Below are 27,924 nucleotides of genomic sequence, written 5' to 3' on the forward strand. Positions count from 1 at the left end.
TCACATGGCAATAGGTTTGGAAAGAGTTCCAGTTAAAATGTCACTCATTCTTAAAGTAGGGCAGTTGAGAGTGCTACAAACTTGATAAAAAACCAGTACTATACTAGCTTCTGGAATCTTCTATGATAGATTTTTGAAAAACTTGCTTATCCTGTGGAGAAAAATATCTGTATGTGCTGGTTTATTAATCTGTAGTTTTGATAAGGTTAAATAGGGTTTGATGTGAGTCTGTTTGACATAATGAAGGTTACACAAATGAAGTTTTAAACTGAATTTGGCCTGCAGAAACTACTGGTAAGTGAGACATGGTGCTTTAAGCTTGTTAGGTTCCTTCTGGAAGACAGCTCTTAGAGCTTTAAGTTGATCTCTATGCTCTGTTTCTTTCAAGCACTATATACAAGTATTTTAGAAGTGGTAAATTGAATATATAATGTTAAGTGTCATTCCTAAAGTCAACTTCTTTTGTTGAAATAGGCACACTTAGGTGTTCCTGATGTGGCTAGGATGGGATAACTGGTTTATACAGAGTTTAGCTGTATTGTTAAGGCTTCTGATCTTTAAGTATGAGTAATGTTTTGGTAACTGATATTAAAAAAAGATGATCTGATGACTGTCACATTATTTCAGGAAACGATGTTGGCAGAAGTTCTTACGGTGCAATGCAAGTGAAGCAAGTTTTTGATTATGCCTACATTGTTCTTAGCCATGCCGTATCACCACTTGCAAGATCATATCCAAATAGAGATTCTGAGAGGTAATTAATTCACTTTTTCAATATCCATTTGTCTGTGTAACCAGTTAATAATGTTTGGTTCTAGATTCATAAAAGGAATTTTATTTATTGTTGAACTGTGGTTGTATTGAAATCTGTGCAGAAACTTAACCTGCCCAGGGATGTGAAGAGTGCAATGCCTCAATGTGCAGCACTGAAATGAAGAGAGTATGATAAAATCCAGGATGAGTCCAACATTCTGCTTGAAGTATTTCAAATAAGGGTTTGCTGGTTTAATGTTTAGTATGATGCATGTCTGTATTGTGGCAGAAAGAAATGTGTGTGATCAAATTACTTGTTTAGATAATTAGAAAACTAGATAACAAGGCTAAGAATTTCCCTTGTTCTTTAATAAATGTGCCCATAGGCTGTTTTACAAGTTTTGATATATATTTAAGAATTCAAAAAAAGACATACAGTATTAAAAAAATCTAATAGAATCAGTTCCATTTGATCATTATGTCAGAACTGCCATAAAAGTACCATTCTTCTAGACATGCCATTTTTAATGCATAGAAGTGCAACCAGTACTTCGAGATCTCACCTTTGCAATTTCTGTTTTTTGAAAGAGAGAGGAGAAAGATAATGAAGGCATGGCAGCCATGTGGTATTTCCATTAATGTATCCGCTCTAGCACCTTTTGTTCTAACCCTTAGTGGGAATTTGGGCTAGATCAGAGGATGTCTCTTCCCTGAGACTTCCCTAAAATCCCAATGGCTTTGAGCTCCCCAGCTAATCACAGGGAAGGATGGCTGTAAGATGTCACATAAATCATCTCAGTAAAACTGCAAACTCTAGTCATGATGTAAACTTTCAGCATTAATGTCATTGGAAGGTGAAATAGTTTCCTCCAGTAAGTTTACATCAAAGTGGACGCATTCTTTCATTTGTGAGTTTGGCTGACAGTACTTTAGGAGTGCCTGTAAATCCTTTAGGTTTTCAGTGGTATTAAATTCACGGAGGTTGAGACTGCACTGTAATGGAGGTATAGAAAGGGTGGTTGCACACTGACATTAGAGGCTGCTGTTATAAGATATTAAAGGTCACTGTTAAATGTGTATTGGCTGGCAGTTCTTGGTACTGAAACTTTGTTCTTACCTAAGTACAGACAGAGTAACCTAGGGGTCCTGAAGTTTTGCTTATCTTGGGTCCTGGCCTCCATTAACTTCTCTTTTTCTCTGAAGGATATTCTCTTTTGAGGTGTCAGTAGTTAGTACAGGCATCAAAAAGTATACACAGCATCTAATAGGAGCCTCAGGTGTCATGAGTATATGTACTTTGCATGGACTTGCACTTGTTACTGTATCTGGGAAATGTTTGAATTTTGTTTACAACTGCAAACCTGTGGAGCAGTCCCAGCAGCAGTGTTCAGGTGTCATGTCTGACATGTCTGTGAGTTCTGGGCTGTCTGTGCCGGTGACATCTGAATCTCAGAATCCATCATGCCACTGGCTTGCAAGGGGAACAGCATTCAACAAAGTTATGTGTGTAAATAGTACCCCTAGCACCTGTCTTGTCAGTGCCAAAGGATTTACAAGTGGATGATGAGCTGTTTGATAACAAGTTTTTTGCAGAAATCAGCAGGCCATGTTTGGTCTCAGTTAAACCTGATGTGCTTGGGTAATCCAGGTATGTTTGTGGGTCCCTCTTCCTGCTGTAAGGCAGAGTGGTCTATGCTCTGTATAAAGGCCTTTCTGGTGGCCTGACCTAAAACCTGGCCATCTGGGATCCCTTTGTCCTGATACATTTTTTCCCTTTTCTAGACTTGTTGGTAGGTTATATGTCATGACTGTAACTATAAACAATGGGCTCCATTTACGACCAGGGACTGGCTTCTAGTAGAACATGATGCTCTACTAGAGGGATCAAGACTAAATGAAGAGTACTTGAAAGGACAGGAAGTTGCAGGAAGCTGAACTACCCAGGCTGAGTTTATTCAGTTTTGTCCTAATTTGGGCTAGACTTTTCCTAAGTGGGATAGTTCTTGAACTGTCTGATGGGTTTGAATTCATATTTCCTCTTCCCAGGGAAGGTTTCTGTATACAGAGTTCTATTTTGTAGATGACACTCAATAGTTTCACATCTTTCGTGGTGATTATTGTAGTTCTTTTTCAGGGTCAGTCCAACACAAAAATATGTCTACATTAATTTAAGTCTTTCTAAAGAGTTGGTACTTCTCATAGTCCCAATGGGAAAAAAAAAAGTCCTTCAGCAGCATAGGACTCATATTGTGTGGTAGCAAGTCCCACAGAATAATAAAGGATAGATTCACATCACTCTTACCACCATCGTTGTTCAGGCTTCCAAATAGAACATCTGAGGTGTAGTGGGAATTAAAAGTTATCTCCTGTCATGGAAAAGCTTTCTTCTCAGTGGAAACAGTAATCAGCTGAATCCTGACGGTAATTCTTACAGCTAGAAAAATTACCTTAACACTATTTTGTCTCTAGTCAATCTCACCTATCCCCTTCTGAGAATGGCTTAGGTGAGCCTGATTGACAGTTTGGTTGATTTTATTAGAGCAAGCAGCTTCCTGTCATCTTGAAAAAAGGAGTTTCCTCATAGGAAAATAAGAGAGACTGATTCATTTAGAACTTCTATAGCTTGTATGCAAGGTAAAGTTGGGTGTTGTCTTCAGCCAAGGTGACTGAAAATTGTGATTGATTTCTTAATATTTAGGGCCATAGAAACATGAGTCTAGCTGTGAAATACAGTTATGGGCAGGATATTTCCTGCTTAAGGATTGGTGTCGGTATGTGCTTTGAACAGCTTTCATATGATCTTTGCCCCATGCCTGTCTCTGGGAAAGAGTGCGCCATCTCAAGTGAGCTCACTTCTTTAGTCTGTGAGGAGTGATATTTTCACAGAATCATTTAGGTTGGAAAAGACCCCTAGGATCATTGGGTTCAGCTGTTAACCCAGCCACTACTGTGCTCACCATTAAACCATGTCCCTCAGTGCCATGGCTTTCAAGTACATTCAGGGACAGTAACTTCATTGCTTCCCTGGACACCCTGTTTCAGTGCTTTGACAACCTGTTTGTTGCTGAAATTCTTTCTAATATCTAATCTGAACCTTCTGTGGTGCAGTCTGAGGACATTGCCTCTTACGCTTTCACTTATCTGTGAGAAGAGACCAATGTCCACCTAGTACAACCTCCTTTCAGGTAGTTGTAAAGAATGATAAGGTACACCCTGAGCTTCCTTTTTTCACAGGCTAAACAGGACTTGTGCTCTAGACCCTTCACCAGCTTCATTGCCCTTCTTTGGACTCTGTTTTGAGTTAGTGACCATTTTTCCAGTCCTGTTTCTTGATGAACCACAGGAAACCTTAGCAGATATTTGACAACGAGTTCTCAATAAGCTCTGCTTATTGGTTTGTGTTCATTTAAATAGTGGATTATCTGTTACAAACCTCTCCATGGCATTTATATTAAGGTGTCATTTCATATTATACCTTGCCCAGGCTAAGTACCTGGGTACTGCCTTCTGTCAGCTCTGCTGTTCCTTCCTTCTCAGTCTAATCTTGCCTTGTATAAGATTTAGCAATCCTTCAGTCAGAAGGTGAGTCAGATGGACTTTTTGGTCTGACTGAAAACAAGTATCTCAATGCTTCTGTCGTGTCAAGAAGTTGATCCAACTTGTGGTTGATGACGGGTTGATCAGAAGCAAGAGAAGCAGCAGGAGTTCACATCTGGGGCACAAGGGAGAGCGTGGTATTGTATCATTTCACAGCCCTAAGTTGTGCTGCTCTGGATGTGAAAAAATCTATCCTTAGGTTAATATTTATGTTTTGCACATTTGCATGTTGGCTCACACGCTGTTCTGTCACATAGTTTGGCTAGGAATGTGTGCTCAGACTGCATCTCTAAAAAGCTCTGTAGCCACATTTGGGAAGCTGAAGAGGTCATATGCAGTAAGGAATGGAGGACTTGGTTTTTCTGTCACATGCCCTTCAGTATAAATTAGACTTTGGGAGTCTTCTGTATTGTGTTAGATGTGGTGCAGCTGGATAATGGAAAGACCTGTCATGCCAACAGGTCAGAGTTTGAGAAAGCCTGGGCAGTTTCCTACTGCATGTCTGGAGTTGTCATTTACAGGTGATAGTCTTCAAAACAACCATAGCCATGCAGAAAGTGATCTTTCCGTCTCTGTGCTTGGAATGTTGTTGGGTCTCTTCCTAATGCTCATCTCGACTGAACTAACTGCTGACCGGTCCATCTGTTAGCTTTGGTTTGCCACTGTTTGGCCAAAATAGTTCTGGGAGCTTTGGGAACTGTTACTAGAATGCCTTCTGTCCCCTTAAAAGGCATCAGTAATACCAGCTTGTCCTACAGAGTGTATTTGTTAGGGTAAAGGTTTTAAGTTTGGGGTTTTATTTAATCCTTGTGCTTGTGATCATTCTCAGGTGCACCTTAGTGTGCTTTTAGATTATATTGCACTTTTAATACCTGGGAGATATTTTAGTTATTTTGACCATTCCTTCACAGACTTGATATTTTTCAGGCTCTGCTACTCACTTGTTCATATGGAGCTTGGCTGGAGCATATTTGATTTTGCTCAAGGTGATATCATCACTCTGATCCTTTTAAGAGTGATATGAAGATTGATTTGCCCAGTAGTTGTGCTGTAAAGAGAGTTAGGAGAAAGTGTCCCTGTGAACTGATGTCTTGCAGCATGTAAAAGAAGAAACTTCTGAGTTCTTACTATAAAATAAACTAGATCTGTAAATAGCTTATTCCTGGTCTTACTATATGGTAATATTAAGGGAAAAAAATTAAAGGGGCATCTTTCTCAGGAGACCTGTTTGATTTTACTAACCAGTTAACAGTATTTCTTCATGTCTTCCAAGCATATTTGAAGAAGTGTTTGTGTCAGACATCTGTAGAAATTCTGGCTTCAGTTGAAATAAAAGCCCCAAAAGTATGACATTTTTCACAATAAAGGCAGGATAGATTAGTAGTTGGGGTTTTTTGTTCCTAAGCATTTTTCAGTGTTGAAAAAAAAGTAAAGCAATATTTTCAAATGCTTTTTTAAAAAAATTGTTATTTGAACCCATGGATGTGCTTGAGTCCCACACATAGGATATGGTGTTCTTTTGAGATCAATACCTGGTTTGATCACACTTGCTTCCTCTTTCTTTGCTACTTTATTAAGTATATGTCAGTATAACCTTAATCACCTTTTGGCTTCTCATGTGCTGTAATGAGCGTTTTTAATTTTGCTACACAAGCAATGTAGCATGAATTTGCCTTTGGACTCCTGACCCTATAAGTTAGTGAATTTCCTTTTTTCTACATTTATACCAAAAAAGAGAGTTTAGAGCTTTGATCTCTGTGCTCTTTGAAATGAACTGGTGAGAGAACATATTCCCTCATTCTGTGTGTGCAACTGCCACAATTGTTGGTGTAGCAGTCACTTCACCCATTTTTGCCTGTTCTTTGGTATATCGGTCATCTAGTCTGATTAAAAATACCAGCCTCTATTGTTCATTTTGCTTCTGCTATGAAATTGTGACTTCCAGGACACTATTCCAAGAAGCATCAGGTTTGACAAAGTCCTTATATGTAATAAGCTTGTTACTCAGCCTGTGTTCACTTTCTTGTTCTAAGACCACAGTAGTTGTAGTACTTGTAGTTGTAGTAGTTGTAAAATTTATGTGTAATCCTAGAGTAGACACTCGGCTCCTTCTGAAGGCCTTCTTAGATGAAAGTTTTTAACAGCACCCTGTCCTGGTGCTGATGAGACCCAGCTGGTGCATGTTTGAGTCCCATACTGGTGTAGCTCTCTTGGGAGCTGTTGCTTTAGGGCCACAGCTGAATCTGCAGTTTTGGTCATTCCTGTCTTCATTCTATCTCCTCCTTGCACAGCTTACTCTTTGAAACTGAGAAACCAGAACTGTATTGGGTATTTAAAATGCTGTTATGTAATGGGAGTATACATTAACAAAATGTGATCCTCTGATTCATTTGTTCTTCTCTTAGTGTGCACTGTTAGCTATTGAACTGTGGTTCCCAAAGTATGATTAGTTATAACCCAGATCTTTAATTTCTGAGTGGTGACAACCACACCTTTAATTCTGCATGTGAAAGTCAAGATTTTATTTTCCAGCATGCATCATTTTATCCACATTACATAAATAGAATGGTTAATGACATGTATTCTGTCCTGGTGGCCCATCTGCAGGTGCACTTGAACTTGTAATTCAGATCTTATTATTTGGTGTAATGTTTGCTGGACTGACTTTTTCAGTACTAACAGTAACATGTTTTTAAAGCTGGAATACTAACATGGAACGCATATTTGGTCTTGCATGAGATAGTAATTGCTAGGATAGTAGGAGAATTATTGCTACAAAAAGTGTTACTATAAAACCTAGTAAAAATAGTCTAAATATATTAGGGTTTTATATGTCCTGCCTTCCTATAGTATACCTAAACCAAAACAAAATTCCAGTACTGGTACAAGGTACCTTTATGATGTGAAGTACAAAATAAACTTTAACATAACCATTGAAGATTAAAAAAAATATTACCTGCTCCACAGTGGTAACTTTGCACAGCCCATCTTTGTAGTAATTTCTTCATATATATTGAGTGTGGAGTTTATAGTCAGTGTTTCAGTGGCTAGTCTCTGATGAAAAGAACTTGAAAATTTATCTCTCAAACAAGAAGACTCAAGAAGTATGATTCAAATAGCTGAATGTTAGGAAAGTGTGTTGGAAAAACACTACTTTGTTGATAACTGGTCGCTGTTCAGCAGGACCAGGTAAGCATTTTCTCTTAGCCTCTTACTGTTATGAGTTTATTGAAATTTTACCTTGTTTTGGAGCCAGTCTGTTTCTTGTTCCACTACCTCACGATCCATGGTACTTCCTTTATAATTGTGGGGGCCTTAACACCTTACAAGTTGTTTTGTAAATCCAGAAGCAAGGATTAGTGAAGGTCTCTGTCTCCACACAGCCAGTTGTGGTGCTGTGATGTTTTTTGTCTTCTGTACATCCCATACCTGTTGATAATCCAGATTCTCTGGAAAAACTTTCTGTATGGAGAAGTGCAAGAACCATAAATTGCGTTTATCAAATATACTGTTACCAGCATATGCATTCTCTGTAGTTTGTATGTACTCCATTTAGAAATACAGAGTAAAAATCTTACCTGTGTGTCACTGCTGCATGTTAGTATCGTAAAACAAAAATAATATGAATATAAATGGTGCTTCAATGGATTAAATGGTTTGCTAAAAAAAAGAAGGTTCAAAATGATTCTTTGGTTAGGGATATCTTAAACTGACTTATAGTGTAATTTGGTAGCTTGTTAAAATGCTTGCAAATATGTAACCAACAGTCTTTGTTTAATACTTAATTGAAAAATTTTTTTAGCACATTAGGTAGAATCATCAAAGTGACCCAAGAAGTGATTGACTACAGGGCCTGGATTAAAAAGAAGTGGGGGAGCAAAATTAATTTATCACCTGAACTTGGTAGGTATAGCAGGAAACCAACTTACAATTTTTTCTTGACTTTGATATAATTCAAAATACTCATGCCTTGAAATTAATCATTCAGATATACAGGAAAAAAAACTTTCTAACCCAATATTAGTTTTCTCTGAGCCTGTTTTTCAATTAGCTTGTTAAACTGCAGCTCTTCTTAGACTTCAAGGCCCATATGTTTGTATTCTGTGCTCTTAAATGATACTTACGTTTTCTGTTAACAGATAATAGGTTGAAAATAAGAGACCCGATAGCTCTCTGCAATGGAGAACAGCAGCAGAACAGAGACTCTGAACCATCTTACAATCAGCACTTGGCATTGTCATTGGCCAGTACACAGCAGTTATCCTCTGGTTCATCTGCCTCTTCTGTGTCATCGCTCTCCAGCAGTGACATTGTAAGCTTTTTCTTTTAATGGGTTCAACTAGTAAGTAGCAGTGATTATCTTCAAAGCCTCAATTGACACAGCAGTATATATAGCAGTTAATGTGATACTATCCCTAAACTGCTGCAGCAAATCAGTAATGTCTTCTGCTCAGAAAAAATTACTGAAATCAAATTTTTTTGTTTATTAGTTAAATGGTTCTTATTTCCATCCTAAATCTTTGGTACACTTTGTGGTAGTAGTTAGATGTAATTAATATAGCAACCCAATTTTATGGTAGCTAATTAAGTAGAAGAGGAGAAATGTCTTCATATATCCTTCCATAAAGCACAGTCTTCCATTGTCAAATTCTGAACCTTGATCCCCATACCTGAAATTGAACATGAACATTATATTGTGCTGTGAAGATGAATAATACATACTATTTTCAGCCAAGGAATTAGTTCATGTTTTAATGGTAACAGGGCACTTGCATAAAGTCTTGTCAGCTTCCTTATTTTAAAGTAATAGCTGGGCTTTATTATAACTTCCTGGAAGAGGAGGCTGCAGTCTCTTGAGGTATGTTCCCAGACTTTTTGAGGTTCTGCTAGGTGGTTTTATTTTAGTATAAAGTTAAATCAGTGCAGAATTGGGCAGTGCAGATTACAAAGCACAGCACTGCAAGGCATGAGTGGCTCGTTGTAAATCTTCTGGAGCATTTTGTCATAGATAAAGGCATGGATGGGATAAGATGTAATTTGCAGTCAACAATGACAGTGAATAACTAGTTGATGCCAAGAGAAATCTAAATACCTGTTTCTTGACTGCTTTTGAAAACTAGTTAAATATGGAATTCAAAATTGGGAATTGTATTCAATAAATATTTAGTAACTTTTTAGTGACAAGCACTGCCTCTATATGTTTTGGTTACTTTCTGTAATTACTTGATGCTACTGTTCTTTTGGTGTTCAATTGCCTTTTTATGCCACCTTCAGTAAACAGGACAAATGTTTTAGTTGTACCATCTGGCTAATGAGCAAAGAGCAGCGTGATACTTGCCAGTGATACTATTAGCCATGCTCCTGGTTTAAATATATCAGTGGGAGAGATTTTGCTGTAATAAATTTTACAAAAAATGAAAATATTTGCTTTTTATATTGGGAGTGCACAATATTGGGTGGTGAGATATGAACTCCCCTTAGTCCTGTTTAGCCTGATGTTGAAGGTGAAACATCATTGCCTGATGCCAGAGAAATTAATGAAAAGTGAAAAGGAAACTTTCAACAAGATAGAACTGAAATAATCTTGGGCCTTCATAAAGTAAAAGGAAATGCTATGTTTTCTAACAAAATAAAAAAAATATGTCCTTGAGAGAAAGGCCAGGTCACATATTGACAATATGTCCTTAGCAGACTGATAGCATGCTATCTTAATCTGGAATGGAATGGTGGGTTTCTGGCAAATGACTGAGTTCTTCCTACTCTTACTTGGGTGTGTGAGGAGGTTCTGGCTGAGCAGTCCTGAGCTGCACCTGATTCACAAAGAGAAGCCTATTGTGCCATAGTCAGGTAATCTGTGCCATGATCTGGCACAGTGCTGTGCCCAGGTTGCAGCAGAGGAATATCTGGCACATGTGACAGCTTAGTATTTGTGCCAGAACTTCTGGTGCATTATTAATAGGAAGGATGTGATAAGCTTTTCTGTCAGCTTTAGAAGAAGGTAATTATAAATATGGTGCATCTCATCACTTTAGAGTTACCTGGAGTCTTACCTCTGATCTTGTGGAAGGATTGTTCCTTGGGAAGGATTCTGTATTTATTTAAAGTTAAATAGTTTGAAAGTTTCTGGTACTGAAAGACTGGAAGCAAGGAATAGATTATAAAGAAAATGCAGGAGACAGGAAGACCCTATAGTTACAGCTTGCTGACCTCTTCCCACTAATTAAGGTTTTATTTTAATAGCAAGATATTATTCCCTATGTCGTTATTAACCTTAAGCACAAATTCTACAATAAGACATTGTTTCAGGAGGTGTATTTTTCATGACTGCAGAATATCTTTTGCTGTTTATGAGATGCAGAATCCTATGTGTTAAATTGTAGATGCTAGATAGTGTATTTGCTTTTCTATTTACTGCTAAAGTTTCACTGGTAATAGTGATCAAGTGGTCTTTTCTGAGTTCTACCTACAAGTCAGCTTACTTGTGTTGAGGAAAAGGAAATAGGCTTGAAAACTTGTGACATAACTTTCTTACATTGCCCCTCTCTAGCCATCCTCTGAAGTAGTAGCTGTATTTTGAAGCCATCACATCACTGTTTGCTGGTAATAAGTCTGGAGGCCTTGCATGTATTTGTCAACATGTCCTGGAAACAATACTGGCAGTATATATTGAGTAGCATTATCAGAGCAGTGCAGTTTTGCTCGCAGGGATCCTAGAATTTTTATTAAACCATATATTTTAATAGTTGGTTGCAATGCAGCATGCTGTATGGTTTTTACAGATTTGCTTCCTTGGAGTTCTGACAGCATTACAGGTTTCACATTAATAATCTGTAAATATGGCTCAGCAGCTGAATGGATAATTGTTCTGGTGTCTTGGACTTATGGGTCTGTCAGCTAAAGCAATAGTTACAGATCTATTCTGGCAGCAGGAAAACAGAACAGTAACAAGGAGCATTTTTTTCTCAAGACTGGATTGCCATAAACCAGAGCTAACATTTAGAAGTCAGCCTCTCAATGTCTGTATATGCTCAGAAAAATAGAAGAAAATAAAAGATTACAGTAGTAAGAGTTTACACTGAATTCTCCATACTGGTGACAGCCTTTTAAAGATGAGAACTTAAGTACCACTGAGGATCAAGAGAACTGTCTTCTTAAAGGATGGTCTTTTATTTCCCTATACATTTTAGATTTAAATGCTTTTTCTCAGCATACCATCTGAAACTCAGGAGGATGTTTGCTTTCAGATTTGCACATCTAGGACTAACTTTCAGGAGAACATGTTTCTGGGCCACTGTGTCTATACAGCTCAAAATTAAGAACTGGATCTAATGACACCAGATCTTAATTTAAGCAAAAGATACCCTTTTATGGATTTTCCAAAGTAGCAAAGCTATTTACAAAATGCCTTAGTCTAACACTCTCTGGCCAATGAAATTATAGCCATCCTGTCTTTAGTAGGTGTTCTAGTCAACTGCAAAATGTTAACCACAAACGACAGCTTTTCAAAGGGGCAATAAATTTTGAATCAAAGATATTGTGTAAGAAGCCTGTTTTCAGGTATCACTGTAACTGTTAGTGGGAGGCTGTTCAGTTTATGGGATTGTCCCATTGTACATGTCAGTAGAGAGCTCTGACTCACTTATCAGTACTTCTAATATAGCTGTGTGCAAAATATTGAGTACTAAAATTCCTGCCTTGTTATCTCGGCTCTGTGAAGAATGTAAATATTAGTGATGAGGAGCAAACTAAAGAACATGTATTTAAAAACATTATGGATACAAGGAATCTAGTAATCAGAACATATTAGACTATTCATATATTTTTCTCAGTTATGTTAATTATCAAACTGATTTATATAGTAAGTCTTCTCTCTATGAAGCTTTCTGCTGATTTCAAATACCCTATGCTGCCCTGAAAAAAAAAGGTATATTCCTCACTCCTGCAAACAGGTAAGTTGTACAATACAGTGCATTCCTACATGATCCAACAAATGTTGAAGTGAATAATGGAAGATGTTTTATGGATCTCTTTGCCATCAAGGACAGTGCAAAGTGGGTGAATTCTTACTATATGGGAGCCAGGGTCAAACTGTTTGACAACAGAGAGCAAGCCTCTAGCATTAAAAAATCTTACCTTTGTACTGAGTTAAGTGATTGCTTTGTGAATCTGAAACCAGATGGAACGAGCTATGTTCATCTTCAGCACTCTACTTGTTTTGGATAGTTACAGATGTCAGTCTTGCAATCAAGCAGTGACCAAATTCCTCTTGAAAATGCTGTGTGTTGGTTGGGTTTTTTTTCGTTCTGGACCTGCTATCTATAACTGATGACCAGGATTTCTTATTGCTTAGGCATTGTGGAAAAACGCTTTTCATTAGCTCAGGAAGTCCTAGAGTAGTGCTAGAGAATGTCTACTGCCTGATCAACAGTCTCTGCCAAGTAAGACATAATCCTAGGTATGTTTTTGCAGTCTTATTTTGGTCTGGTTTCATTTCCGGTGCTAAGTATGTTCTGCAGTTCTAATGATGTTATGCCAAATAAAGCTTAAGCTTTTATGTGACAGTGATGTCTGCATATCAGTAGCAGATAAAATGGCTTACGGGAAATTCTTAAAGCCCTTTTCTGTTACCTTATGGATATATAATGTCATATCCAGTCCATCACAGAAACTCCAAGTTGTCTGTTAGAAATCTGTTTTTACCAAATTTCCTACACCTTATCTCAGTGTTTCTGATGATAATGTTGTCTGGGTTTCTGTGATGAGATAATTTTATGAAGACCTTCGAGTTCTGTAGTCATGCCAATGTAGTTAAAGTTTCAGTGAACAAAGTATCCCTGTAGTCTAGCTTTGGAGATGACACAATCCTTGCCTCTTTCTAACTTTTTAACATTTACAATAGCTTATTTTAGAGGGTTCTTGAAATTAACTGTAACCCTTTCATCAGAATGTCAGTGCTTGATCTGCCCATGGTTGTCCCGTCAGCTAGAGAATATGCTGCTGAGCAGAACCTTCAGTGTTCTGTGAATCTGTCTTTTCACTGTATTGACCTTGATTGAATACTTACATTCTGAGACTAATATATAAATATGACTAAGACTCATTGTTCTTTCAGTTCTGCTGAATGCATACAAGATCCACACTGATTTTTGGAACTGTAACTTGCTTTACAGTAATGGTGGTTTAGTATTTGAGCTCAACATGCCTAATAATGTTATCAGCTGTCTCACCTTCCTTCCTATTAGCCAGACTAAATTTTAGCTTATTAGCAGGAGCTATTTTACTTCCATATTCACAGAGAGGTGATAGAGTATATGAAATACCTTGTTTAGATAAATGTTGTACTTTTTAAAAGTGATTAAATTTGCAGGCATGAGGCATGCCTTCAGTAGAAGGACAGACACTTCAGAATATGTAACAGCATTTCTTGAAGTCTTGTTAAATCCATTGTAATGACTGATTAATTTATAGAGTTGCAGTTGAAATTGTGTGTATAAGGAGTGGGGGCAAAAGGTTGCCTAATAAAATTCTCAGCCTTGAGAGCAGGAACTACACAAATTTTTCTCTCCTCTTTTTATGTGCATGTATATTCTTGTGTCCTAACCAAAGTAACTATTCAAATATGTATGAATAGTTGATCATCTCTGTTTAGAATAATGCAGGTTCTGTTCTAAGCTTCTCCCCTTCCTGAACAAATAGAGGCAAGTTCTTTAAAAAGGCTCTCTTAATGTTTTTCTTCAGAGACATGTAAGTGCTGACTTGCAGATAAAGCAGTGGGCAACACTCAGTGCAGAGACACAGACAACCTGGTATTAACTGGGGAAAAGCATTTAATTGACATTTGGTTTGGGGAATTTAAGACTTTAAGTGTCCAAATGCTTTGAAGCACCATTATTTTTATTTATTGTTGTTAGGCAGATTTATGAGCACTTGGCTATGGATTAGAGGGGAACAAATTTTTCCAGTGCTGCTTTTGCCTATTTTCCTCTTTCATTGTATGGCCCCATGTTTGTTTTTGAAGTTTTTAACCTGTATCTCTGACAGTGTGGAGTTTTATACTGAGTCATGCTCTTCAGTTCTCCTGTATCAGTTTCTTGAGCAGCCTCTTCTCCATTTCAACTTGAAGTAAGATTTTGGAAGTGAAATTTCTGCAAAGCTGCAGGATACACAATTTTGAATACAAAATTCTAAGGTAATTTTATTTAATAAGCTATTCTAAGCAGCAGAGGATACAAAGGGAATCTGTTATTCAGCAAGTGGGATTTTACTGCTGTGAGGTCAGTGAAGTAAGGAGAGAAGCACATAATTCTTTAAGAGCTTACTTCAGACTAGTTTCTTGTATATCTAAACATTCCTTCCCATGAAAAAGAACCAGAGGTACCTAAGACGTATTAGGATGGAAGAAAACCTAAATTCAGTATTTCTAGTCTAGTATGGTCATGTTCAGTTTTCACAATGAGTCCTGTAATTTAGTGCATTACTTGAAAATCAAAATGGAAATATTTTTATATTGTTAGCAATATAGACCAGTTGAAAGCCTGTGAAATACAAGTATTGAGGCAACAAGGGAAGTTTTAAATAAAGCACTTTTGGGACGTTTTTTATTTAATATGGCTTATCTGAAATATAGCGAATATTGATTAAAACATGGAATAAGCTTGCAGTCAGGCCTCTCAAGGTATAATGAGATGTGGTTAAAGGGGTACTGGGCTTGTATTTAATCTGGTACATGCTAATTAGATGATGTTTTCAGTTGTCTTTCTGTAAAACAACTAATGCTCTTGGAGGATGCATATTTTTTAGTTTGCTTGTGTATCCTGTATTCTTCCATTTCCTCCCTTCTGTAGTCACAGTGACCAAGATATTTTCTTTTTGCAATGAAAAAACCAACCAATTTCACCTTAACTCAAGACTTATATTGTTTATAGGCTAGCCAGTGAAAGTGGAGTAATTATATTGGTGCAAATTATCTTGTGACCTTCCACAGAAGTAGAAATTTTGTTCATCTCTGTTCTATTTTATTTACACCATAGTTGAAGTTATGGCTCCACCTACCAAGAAAGGAAATGGCACATAATGTGGAAGAAATGGGATGAGGGCAGGGGGTGATCATACAGTCGCCTTAGGAAGCATGGTGGTTTATCAAGCACAGTTAAGTAGGCTGGGGCTAAAGCCATTTGAGCAAGAGCATGCATTGAAGTTCTCCTGTGCATGGCCACAAACTATGAAATGTCTGAAGTTCTCTGGTTGCTTTGTGTTCCAAGGGGTGTGGTTTTGCATGTTACTAAGCCAATTCAGTAACAAGTTGTATTTGCTAGCTAAATTTCCTGTCATTAGCTGCCCCTGCTTTTCTGCACTGGTGTTCACCTATTCCTGTGGTGAGCTGATTCAGAAAGTGAAATTTGTAAGAAGGCAATTACTGTTTCTGTGGTTCACCTCTGTGAATCAGCACATAATAATGTGAGATGCTAATACAGGTGTAATGGAGAAGGTTGGAATGGGAAAAGAGGCAGAAGGAGTAAGACTGGCAGCAGTCATCTGTTAAAACGCTGTAAGTGTAAGTAAGGAGAGGAACACTTGAAAATGTACAGTGTAAAGTGTTAACTATAAAAAACAATTTTCAGTTCTTTGCTTTCAAAGAACAGAGATTTTACTGAAATGGTTGTTGTTGTGTCACAGCTTCCAGCTCCTGAATGTTGTGGGAAAGAGAAAAAGTTGTTTAATTGGCGGAAGAAATTTTGAGGGTGGAAACAATAAGGATCTTTTTGCCAAGACTTTTGTAGTTCATTCTTGGAAGTGGGGGTGAAAACCCAAATTCATCACACTATCAGGAAACTTTCATTCTATTGTTTTAAGCTGTTGTTTCTGAGTACTGACTTTAGGATAGTTAGACTCCTTTACCATTGAGCCAAACTTAAACGCACTGGGGTCGTGAATTAATCTTAGGCGACTTTAGCTCTTATGAAAGCATACTGTCTTGAAAATGGAAAGCTATGAAATGGTAGCTGTTGTTAGCTGAGAAGTTACCAGGTATCTTTAGCCTTGAGTTATTAATGGAACTGAAATAAACTCTTATGGCCATACCTAGTTAGTAATGAGGTTTTTCAAGTAAACATTCTCTTAGGGATGGGAGATGCATTTTGCAGAAGAGTAAAGAGTAAATGATTTTACTTTGTTTTCATCCTGTGTCAGGAAGAGAAGTCTGGATTTAAGTTCTTCATATTTCATATGACTGCAGTGTTTCACTGTTTCTGTCTAGGCAGAAGTTCATCAGTAACACCTCAGTTTCTAGGTATCTTCCATAATTCCTCTTTTTCCAGCATTAAAGTAAACTAGAGTCCACAGTAATCAAGGCTATGAGCAGTAGAAATCTTCCACCCGCATACCAAGTTCTTAATCAGGAAGTTGAAACTGGGTAAAGAGCATGTTTTAAAATAGAAACATCCCAGGAGAATAAACCTGAATCTGTTAGTCTTTCTTGGTTTCCAAAAGCATATCTTTATATTTTCTTTGCAGGATGAGGTACTTTATCCCAGTTGAGAGATCTTATCCCTTTAGTGAACAACTATCTTTTTTAGTGTGACCTCTGTAGCCCCTCACCCTAGTAGTGGTCAGAGCTTTTGTCTTCCAGATGTGTATGTGATGTGTCGAAAGTGTTGCCTCCATTTATTTACTTGTAGGTCATTTGAACTTCTGTAGTACTTCAAATCTGCATGTTACACTTGAGAATCTGGTCCAGAAGACCAAGAAAGATTTAATCCTTCAATGTAGGCCGTGCTTATGGAAAATCAGATTTGTTCACATTGGGCTCAATTTTCTGATTCAAGTTTAATATTTCAGTTTAAGAAAAGTAATACTACTCTTTACAGAAGGATTTTGATGCTCTTGAGAAATCCAGAGCATCAAAATATCAGTAATATAAGTCAGTCAATATCAACTCCATACACTAATGCCATTGGCAATGCAGGATTGCCTTGGAAAAAGGATAGAATCTGCCTGTATGAGATGTTTCATTAAATAACACTTAAGGCAGAAAAACATACCTTTTACAAAATTAAAATAAAGCAACACAAGCTTAGTTTGTGGTGAATCCTAATCTTGGTTAAATGTTGTGATGCTCTTTTCCATCTGCTACTCTTTTGAGCAACTTTTTGGTGCTCTAAACCCCCTTAGAAATCTCATTAATGAGAAGTATCCCATCTGAGTTAGGTATGTGAACCTTCAGGGATCTAAGCAGAAGAGAAAGGGGAGATCCTTTGAATGGAGACACTGAAATTGTTCTTTGGTCAGGTTTGTGAAGGCTGCATTGCAGTAGATTTGCACATTGGTTTGGCTAGACAGTAAGATCCCTTTTTCCATCCCATCTGCTAGCTCATGGGTATTTGTGAGCATATTTGGAACTTGTCTGTTCATTTTTCCCCTCTTCTCACTAACTTTTTAATAATTCTATAACCAAAAGTGTTCAAGGAAACTCATCTTTGCAGAGACCGTAGCCTGTTCCCACAGTGTTGATACTGTAGGATTTGGCAAAGAAGAAAAATGCTGTCTAATCCAGGCATCAACTAAGCTTAATTTTTGGTCAGTGCTACAGCATGTAATTTCTCTCTATGATGAACATATTTATTAAAGAATAAATACCTGATATCATAAATAAGAAACTTCCTGTACAGATTATTTTTATGATTATGTGTCTCTAGTGAATTCATGATGCACTTACCTGCTTCACAGAGGCACACTGTAACTTCTGTCACTAGTTGAACTAATAGGAGAGCAGCTCCTCTCTGGATCTTATTTTTCAGTAAGCACAACTTTATACAGACCAGTAAAAGACTGGTTGTTCTAACAAATTGATTTTATTGAGGACTGTTTCTACTGTGGGTATTCAATTCATCTGGAATGCAGGTTTTGCTTTGTAGTAGCTCATTGCTTAGGCTGTTCAGTATTCACAGTTGTCAGTCTCACTTATATAATCTTCTTCCCCAAGAAGAGCTTTTAAACATTTTCTTCTTTCTGTTCTTGAGCAGCCTATTCTCTAACTAAAGAATCTAATTTAGAAAACAAGGCCATTTGAGGGCAAGTAATAGTACCAGAGATCTATTTGAAGCTTGTGATTTAAGTTAAGAGTCTTTGCTTTCAGGCAATTAATCTTTAGAGACAGAGCAATAGAATACTTCAGTAATTACTGCAACAGTAAAGATTGGCAATGACCTGAGCCAATAATGCCTTTTAATGTGGTAACTTCTAAACTACTAATTGGCCAACCCCCATCTCTTGCTATATTTTGAACCTAACAGCTGGCAGTGGAAAAAATGCTAGTGGTTTGGGATAAAGAATAGGTCCTTCCATTGTTTTTAAGTTCAGAATGCTTTGGAGTTAAGAATATGGTAAAAAACAGCAGTGAAACGTAGGGGAAGCTACTTCTGCCATTATATTATGGCTGAAAAATAAGTTTTACAAGAGTTTTTGTGTTCAAAGTTGTTTTAAAAGATTGTAGCTTGCTTTCTGCCTTTCTCAACTCAGAAAACAATTGATCATTTAAGAACTCAGATAGTTGGGTATTTTCAGACTTCAGCAATTAATGTAAACCCCGGGATCTGTGCTTGCCTCCTTGCTCTTAAGTGCTCCACTTAAGCATCACCAATATGTTTGCTTAGGATGCATCTGAGATTGCAGGTGATCAGGCTGGAAGGACGAAGAATAGTAATCAGTAATATCAGTTCCATTGCAGTATCTTTTCAGTTATCTTGAATCCATCTTGGTTTCCCTGAAGAACTGTCCCTCAGATTTCAGATGGACAGTGAGGGGAGCAGAACTCCAAGAACAGTGGCATGTGTGACTGGCACATGTATACTGGTATGAGGGGCAGAGCATCAACTTGTTTCTTGGGAGGTGGAGCCCTAACTTTGCTGTGTGGAGTGGAAGAAGATTGTAACAATTACAGTGAGTAACTTTGCCATATAAATCAGTACACTCCAGAACACTATTCTGAGGACCAAATCTGTCGTGACAACTAAAATTCTTGCCCTTCTATCACCCAGTTCTTGTTCTGTTTTTTCCCAGCTTTAGTTCTCATCTTCTAGTTTGAATTTGCTAGAGACATACCTTTGGCATTAGATTTGTGCTGACTGGAACTCACCTGTGATTGCCAGAGACCTGTTGACATTGTCTTCTTAATGGGCGTTTAGTTAAACTTGTGCTAGATGTATAAAATAAAAGTAGTGCTGGCTTTTATTTTTTTTTTTTTTTTATTATTGAACAAAAATGGTTATATTTTACAGTATTTACTTGAGTTGATATTTGGGTACATTTTCACATGCATAGTCTGTATATACTGTACTTTCTGTAAAGTTGCTTTTTTTTCCCCTTTTTCTCTGCCAAAAGGAATCAGATACACCATCTTGCACAGCTCCTAATGTTTACCAGTTCAGTCTTCAAGCACCGACTCAGCTTATGGCCAGTTTAGCACCCGCATTGCCCCTGCCAAGTGGTAAACCCCAATCTGCGCCTCCGGGAGCCCTGATAATGGCCACCAGTAATCAGGTATGAGCCAGCAACTGTCACAAGTGAGCAATCATACTGCAGGTGCAGGTCATGTGTGCTGTGCTGTCAGTCTAAAAGCCTCTGAGGATAGCCTTCATAGAGCATGTGCTGGTCTTCATGTGATCATGAAAGTACTTACTGCTGTGTCAGAGGTGTGGGGAGAACAAAGGGTGGGAAAGGGTTTGGAGTAGAAGAGCCTCTCCACAACACAGACACCTAGGAGCAAGTTAAAGGAGGTGTGTCAGGTGTCTGACTCCCTAAGGTGTATTTGAGAATCCTGGTGCCCAGCTGGTGGGATATTTATAGATCTTTAGGCTCTTTAATTTCCACCACCATATAGGTGGTGGAATTGTAAGATAGTTTTTGAATTTTAAGGAATAGTACTGACCTTGCTAGGCTTATTTTGTTGTCTTTATTTAGAATTATTAGATTTGGTTACACTTGTAATATTCTGTAATATATTTTAAAGATAGAGAGCAGAAGATTAATTATGGACATGTGCACAGGATTTTTTACAAAAAAATTTAATGTGTGCATAATTGTGCAGGAATCTGAATGTATTTTGGCTAATGTATCCATTCTGGTATCACCTCAGTGCATCTTTCTGCAAGAAAACACTCCCTCAGTCTTGATAATTAAAGCTATTAGTCAAACATGTCTCACACAAGGCTCAATGCAAATTGTGGGTTGTAGGTTGCCTATGGTAACAAAACAGCTGGTTTCTTTGAAACTTAGTTTTGGTCAGGTTCTCTTCCTATTTCTCCTGTCAGAGTTCTTGGGAATCAAGGGCCATGAGATTTTCTACTTAATACCTTTTATTATTTGATTCAACACTTACTTCATGGCTCTTCAGTGGACACTCTTCTGTTCTCGTCCATATTTCTGTTCCTTGGGAACCCAGACCTGGGCCCAGCACTCCATGTGTGACCTCACCTGTGTTGAGTAGGGGGGAAATTATCACTTCCCTTGACTTGCCTTTGGTTTTAAGCTTTTAATTGACTACACAGATTCTTCCCCTCCTTTCTTTCTCTACTGCTCAGTCCCACATAGGCCAATACCAACATACCTGCACAGGAAATGTATTTGTTAGAAGTTAATAGAGTAGTATATTTCTAGTATAATGTCTGCAATTGAGTATTCACTGGCTAGCGAATACAGTCCAGTCTGAAACTTTTAGAAGTTGTTTTAGAATAAAACTGGAGAGTTATTTTAAGTTAAATTTAATCTAAAACATGAACTTTGTGTAGATTATTCTTTCCTTAACAGCTCTGCTTTTCTGAAGAAGAATCCTGGAGTTAGTTGGGAGGCATGCAGTTGTTAGTACAAAACAAGTTGGCATTCAGAGTTTGTCACTTCATGACTGTGGCAATGTGTTGTGTGAATTTTGGATGTCTGCTAGAGTTTTGAATCTTGGAAAACAACTGCTTTGTGGCACTTTTTCTGGCTTTATGTTCCTTGGCTGTCCTTTCAAGTGATTGTTAACTGTTCTGTTAATAGTTTTATAGTACTTCAATGTTTAAAAGCAAGATTTTTTTTTTGTGGCTTTGCTTAACAAAGATCTGCCTTTGAGAATCACATTAAATCAGAAGAATTTCTTGCTACCTGTAGTTTAGAAATGGGATAAAAGGCTATTTCCTTTGAATTTACCAAAAGCTTATATTTTGTGAAGTAGAAGTGGCTTTTTTTGATACAGTTTATGATTGAAGCAGAAGTGGGAAATGAAATCATTTTACCCAGAATACTGTAAATATCTCCTTTCCACTTCTAACTTTCTGGAGCAGGACTGGGCTAGATTAGACTGAGGGCTTTTGTTTTGAGTTGATGAGACTCAGGTAGCTTATAACTCTTAATGAGTGGACTCTACCATCTTAGAGGACTCCTGCCCTGATAGATTTGAACATGTGTCAGACTTTTTTAAAAGCAAGTCTTCTTTCATATTCAAAAAATTTTGAAAGGGACTCATTTGTCTGCATGGTGTCTTCAGCTTTCTCCCTGGCAACTTTTTGCACCTCAGTTCAGTTTGGAAAGCTGTACTTAGGTGTCGAATACGACTCTCAAAAGCAGGACGTGCCAAGAGCATTTGACTGTATTTTGAACAAATTACTGCCTTCTAGGCAAGTTTGCTGCTGTTAAAGCTTCCTGGTATTTTCATTTTTTAAACATGTTTGGTGTGATTACCAATTCTATTTATGTACTGCATAATTAATTGGAGAATTTCCAGGTAGTTTAGGGAGTGATTAAGCTCCTCGCACAGGTCTGTGTGCTTTTTCAGGATCATTATCATCCATCATTTTTCCAAGGTAATCATTCTTCTACTCTGCTGACAGCAGTTTGAAATTTTACTTGGGGGAGCAGAACAGTTTATGAAGCAGTGCTGCCCATTAGAAATAAGCAGGAAAACATGTTGAGATGCATGTCCAGATGAGTAGAGGGGGCAGAAATTGCTTGGTAACTTCCCAAGGAGAGGAGGGGACTACATTCCCTGTTGCTACTTTGAGATAAGTTTAATTCATGCTGGATTACTGTTCACTAGTTTACCAAAATGAAAACAGAAGGAAACTTCCTTTTTGTTAGGTCAGAAGAATTCTTTCTTTTAACTTTTAAGATGCTTTCTTTTTTCCCCCAAAGGGTTAAGTTTTGATTCCAAACCTAAAGCCAGTTAGAGCCAGTCCCTCTGCTGCACTGGCTGGCTTCTGGTGTGTCCGAGGAAGTCTCCAGTAAAGATGAGCAGTGTCTGATTGGGAATATGTTCGTTGCTGTGGACACAACTAGGAAGTGAAACCTTAATGTCAGTGCTGAAATACTATGGTCAAAACCTGTAAAGGGACTTACAACCTTTTTTTTCAGATTATTTTGAGTTTGGCCAAATAAGATAGAACATTTAAACTTACAAACTGCTTTTTTATATTGCATTACAGGTAATTCTGTGGCTAGTGTACTTTGTTTCAGAGTTTGCTTTTATCCAAAACAATTTTTAGTGGTGTTGCTTTGTCTCACTTGTACTGCTGATACTGCTTGTATCTCTGAGATGATTGCTGGAAAGTTCGCAGCGTTGCAGACAAAATTGGTCAGGGACTTGAATCAAAATTTCTTTTAGATGAGTGCAACCAGTAAAGTGTAGCTCACTTGGATGAAGGGTAAGTTTGTAAAGACACATTTTAAATTCATGTCATTGCAGATATATGCCAAATTCCCTTTGTATATTGAGATACTTCCATGTTTTCAGTATGTCAGCTTCAATTTAGAAATGACTTAATTTGTTCAATGGCATTTTTAAGCTGTTTAGGTACTGAACACTCCTTCATTCAACCAAATGACTTTTTTTTTTTTTTTTTTAATTGAAAATGCTGTCATTTAGGGTGGAATAATTTTCCCGTGCCCATGTGTTTTCATAGGAAGTAGACAATAGTTGTCTACTTTGGAAACAGTTTTGATTCAAAATGTCAGACTCCCATCTTGACAAAACATTGGTTTTTAACACATGTATAATTTAGGAGAAGATGATGTTTTACTTCTCTTTTCTAAGGAAAGAAGAGAAGAAAAAATTGGATCCGAGTTTCAGAGGTTTTTCAGGTGAAAACAGTACTAGAGATTTTTCATCTGGGTTGCCCTATACTTACAGAGACAATCTTTGTGGTGTTACCCTTCCGTGTATGGAAGCTGACTTAGCCTGACCAGGCCCTGAATAAGCTAATCTGAGTGCTTACAACAGAATGTTGGGTTAAGGGGTCTCCAGAGGTCTCCATATAAACATCCAGTCGAGCTGTTTATAGGTCTGTATGAAATCCTCTGGCCACACTGGCGGTTGCTCCCTGAGCGCTTTCTGAGTTGCAGGAAAATCTAAATAGTAGTTTATTAGAAACATAAAAAACCCCACCATAAATAGAAGATTTACGCAAATGCAGAGGTTATACCTTCCTTTTGTTAACATAGTACTCCTTTATCTTCCAAGTGTCACTGTAATCGGATTTTTGCTCACAAACTGAGATTGATTTGAATAATCACATATGTATTTCCTCTGCAGACTTTTTCACATGTATTGGTATCACTTCATCATTTGGAAAGGGTTTTCTTACTGTAGTAATAGTTTTCGTATTCCAAATGAAAAGTGAGAATTCTCAGTGAGGTAAGATTTCTCTTTAAGGTCTGAAACTGTCAGTTTTTTGCTAAAAAAGCTATTATCTCTTGTTCTCTGTAGTGACAAGTATGTAGATACACTTCATGGCCCATGTCACAACAGCAGCAAAGTTGCAGTGTGAGTTCTGTCTTCTGGTAGCATTGTTTTGACTCTTGCCCCTCAGTTTTGAAACTTGAGTACTGACAAGATCAAAAAGGGTATTTATTTAATGTGTCATTCTACTTTCTTTACCATGATGTAGTTCAGTATTTGCTGTGATGCTGATGGTACTGTCTGCTGTCAGTCCCTCCTTTTGGGGACTAGGCTCTCTGCTCTCTTTATCTTGGAGCTGCTCATACTAATATTGCCTAACCTGCTGTGAAAGGTGAAGACAACCTTGACCCTTGTGTGGTAGCTCTGCCAGTAATCTATAATGAAGTGAAATAAAATATGAAATACTGAAATAATCTGCTCCCTTGAAGCTTTTATTTTTCCAATTTCTCTTGTGCTGGAAGGTAAGAAATATCTAAAATCTTCCTTGCTTTTCAGCTCTTTTTAGTCCCCATGTTGATTTTCCTTTTCTTTGCTGTTCTTATGGTTGGCTCTATAAATTTCCACTTTTAGTAACAGCAGAAAAAAGTTTGGGCTCATTTTATAAAATCTATTCAGGACTCAAGATTTTATCAGTTGTAGCTGAAAGTGACCTGTAAGTCCCAAAAAGAATCTTTCCTTGCTGTGCTTTGAGCCTTATTTCCTTAGATTGCCAATACTGAACAACTTATTTTGTTTTGTCTCTACTTCAGCTTAGAATTCTAACCCACATAGAAATCTTACCAGGTTAAGAGTACACTCAGGTAGCATGTGCAAGTATCTTGCAGAATCCTATTAATTAATCTAAAGTAATGAGGCTAAGTTGCCTAATAATTGGCTTATTGCTTATGTCATCAGACTAAAATGTTGGTTAGGTTATTGTCCATTATTTCTCTGCAACACAATGACTCTATTTCATAAAGAAGTTAAATTTTTTAGTGTATTATGATCAGAAAGTCAGTAAGTGAGTGCTACAAGCCTAAAATAGAGAATTTGGGAATATTGCAGACTTAGTGAAATATTTTGAGAAAGCATGATAGGATATTTAAGGGATACTTAAAATGTTAATGGTACCATAAGGTAGCACTGAATACTACTCTGGTATTTCGCATGAAATGGTTTTGAGGTGTGTGAGTTTGATTACAAGTCTGGTCAGCTGCAGACTAGATTCAGTCATGGCCTTTAATCCTCTTAACAACAAAACAGTAAATACGCGATCTTTCAAAACTGTCTTATGCCATTTCTAAGCTTTTCCTTTACCTCTGTAAGTACTTAGCAATCATTTTGATATAATCTATTTTTAAGTTGAGCACAGATACTTTATTACCAACATTTTTCTGCCTTTTTTCCTTGCTTTAGAAATTATATCAGGCTAAAAAAAAAGCTAACAAAAGACCATAACAATTCAGAAGCCTGTTTATGTTTATACTTCAGCACTGTTATGTTACTTGTGTTATTTCAAATTTTAGGGGATTGATTTTTTGCTATCAATTTTCTTTTTGAATAATGGCAGTCTTTAAATGTCAGCCGTTTTGTACAGTAAATTTGCCAGTATTTAAGAATAGAAATTTAGATTTGTTTTCATAAGTTTTTTTCTGAGGCTTTTATTTAATTACCTCCAGGTTTGGTTTTTTTTGTTTGGTTGGTTTTGTTTTTGGTTTTTTGTTCTTTGTTGTTTGCTTTTTTTTTTTTTCCCTGTTAGTTTCTGGGGGTTTTTGTTTGTTTTTCTATTTTACGTTGGTTTTTTTTCCTGGAAGCTTTTTTAACCTGATATGTGATGAAGAATTTCACCTTAGTCCCCCCCCCCCCACCCCCAGCCTTGTCTTAAATGTGAATTCTTTAGTTTACCCTCTAGATGTTGCAGATTATTCAACTTAGCTAAAAACCAAACCAGTTCTATCATTCATTTGTTGAATCAATGACCTTAAGATGGGAGAGATTGCTCTATCTAGAGAAATAGATCCAAAGAAGTTGAAACTTCTAAATTGAAGATTTCTGTGTCATATCACAGATGAAGGGCTTTCTTTTTGGATTATCTTATCTCTCTATATGTCATCTGCTACAGATGTCATCTCTCAGTATCTGTGTGAGTCCTGAGCATGGGAACGTCCAGAAGTTTGTGCACAGGCGAAAGATGTTTGATACAGCCTCTTGAGGTTTCCAAAAACAGGAAATAAATTTCTTTTATTGAAGATCTTGAAAGAAGTTCCTGAAGTGAATGATGTGTGTCCCATTTTAAACAATTAACTACTTGGAAAATTAGGAACAAAAAATTCAATTTTTTGTAAAAGATAGAGTTCACTAGAAAAGCCCTGCAGAAGTTTGTGCTGCCTAGTGTCTGAAAGGCAGTGGATGAAACCTGGTGAAGTTTTGCTGGTGGTGTGAAGCATCTTAAGGGCTACCTGAGAAAGGATGCAGAAGGACCTTTCAAGGTGATGCACTAGGAGGGAGCGTAAATTATTTAAACTTTGTAGAGAGTGGTGGACCCTGAGCAGACAGTTTCTTGTAAAGGTGGCATCTTGCAGAACACCAACAGTGAGTATAATTTTGACATATTTTTCCTCATCAGAGGAGAGTCAAAACACAAATGGAAGCAGAATAGAGAAAGATGTTAATAGTGATCAAACACATGGAATTGCTTCTGTGTGAAGAAATAATGATTGTTTAACCTTGACAAGATGAGCCTACTACGGGATGATCTAGGTCTGTGTGGTCATCAGCAGTATATGAAAAAGTTAGAGAACAGAATGACAAGAAATTATTATTTTCTCCGAAAACTGATAGATCATCCCGTAGTAGGCTCAAATTAAAAGTTATGCTCATTTAAGCTGTGAAATGCCATAGCAAAGGATGCAGGATGCTAAAAGCTAATGGTTTCAAAAAAATTAACAAACTAGTGAGCAAAATGTTGTTGAGAACTGGTAAATATAAGGTATTATCCCTGACTGAAGTGGTCCCTGAGTCAACTTCCTTAAGCACCTCTCTCAGCTGATGAATCATTAGACTGATGGATTCAGATCCTGTTCCAATAGATTGACAGTGTTTATCTTGATGGCCTAAAAGCAATGCAGAATGCTTAATCACAAGCTCAAGTTCTGGCTGGCTTATTAATCATTCTTTGAAGGTTTGTTTACCTTTTAGCAAACAAGGAGTATGACATCTTTTAGGATACAGGTAGATGCACTTGCCATATTTGTTGTGCTGCTTGTTTGATCTTGGGGTTGCCTGCCATCGTGCTCCCAGTAGGTTTTTTTTGGGGGAATCCTCATTCATACTGAAGAAGAAATTCTCAGATTTTTCACATTTTCAACTGAAGTGGATGGGTGAGCTTCCTGGAAGTTTGTATGCTTCTTGATGAGTTTTGTTCTGGTTGTTCAGTAGCAATACTAAAGTTTTCCTCTGTCTTTCTTCAGCAGTTGAGGGTCACTGTGACAACTAGCTACTTTTATAGGGTTATTACCCTACTACTATAGGGTAATTTTTAGTATTTTGATGTCATTTCAAGTAAATGTTTGTATATAATTGAGTCAGAGATATACTTACTGAACTAGAAAACTTTGCACAAGGATGTGACATTGTGTATTTGCTTGAAGGACCCCTTGCCAAAAATAAAAAACATTCTAATTTTTTATGGTTTCATGTTGTTTACTTGCTAAAATATCTACTAGAAGCTATTTATGAAACATATATCAATAAACTATGTTTGGAAAGTAGTGTCTCTTAAATATGAAAAATTTTCAGCTTGCGTTTCCTTTTTCTACTTGTCCTTGAGTTATTTTTCCACTGGAAGTCTGAGAACAACACTTGGTGTTTAGAAGTTGCATGTTGAA

The 27,924-nt window shown here is 37.3% G+C and overlaps 1 protein-coding gene across 3 annotated transcripts in view; it reads left to right on the top strand.

Annotated features, from left to right (window-relative positions):
• Positions 1-27,924, top strand: part of TENT4A (terminal nucleotidyltransferase 4A) — a 56,313-nt gene that overhangs the window by 24,930 nt on the left and 3,459 nt on the right. For 2 of the 3 annotated variants that reach the window (XM_021546903.3, XM_021546904.3), the window contains exons 8-11: positions 628-754; positions 8,153-8,253; positions 8,490-8,662; positions 19,729-19,887. In XM_021546903.3, the coding sequence (XP_021402578.2) occupies positions 628-754; positions 8,153-8,253; positions 8,490-8,662; positions 19,729-19,887 (560 nt within the window). The remainder of the gene's footprint in view (positions 1-627; positions 755-8,152; positions 8,254-8,489; positions 8,663-19,728; positions 19,888-27,924) is intronic. The other variant, XM_077785153.1, reaches the window with a different exon arrangement.

The sequence above is a fragment of the Lonchura striata genome, chromosome 1 (genome assembly GCF_046129695.1).
Source record: "Lonchura striata isolate bLonStr1 chromosome 1, bLonStr1.mat, whole genome shotgun sequence".
NCBI lineage: Eukaryota > Metazoa > Chordata > Aves > Passeriformes > Estrildidae > Lonchura > Lonchura striata.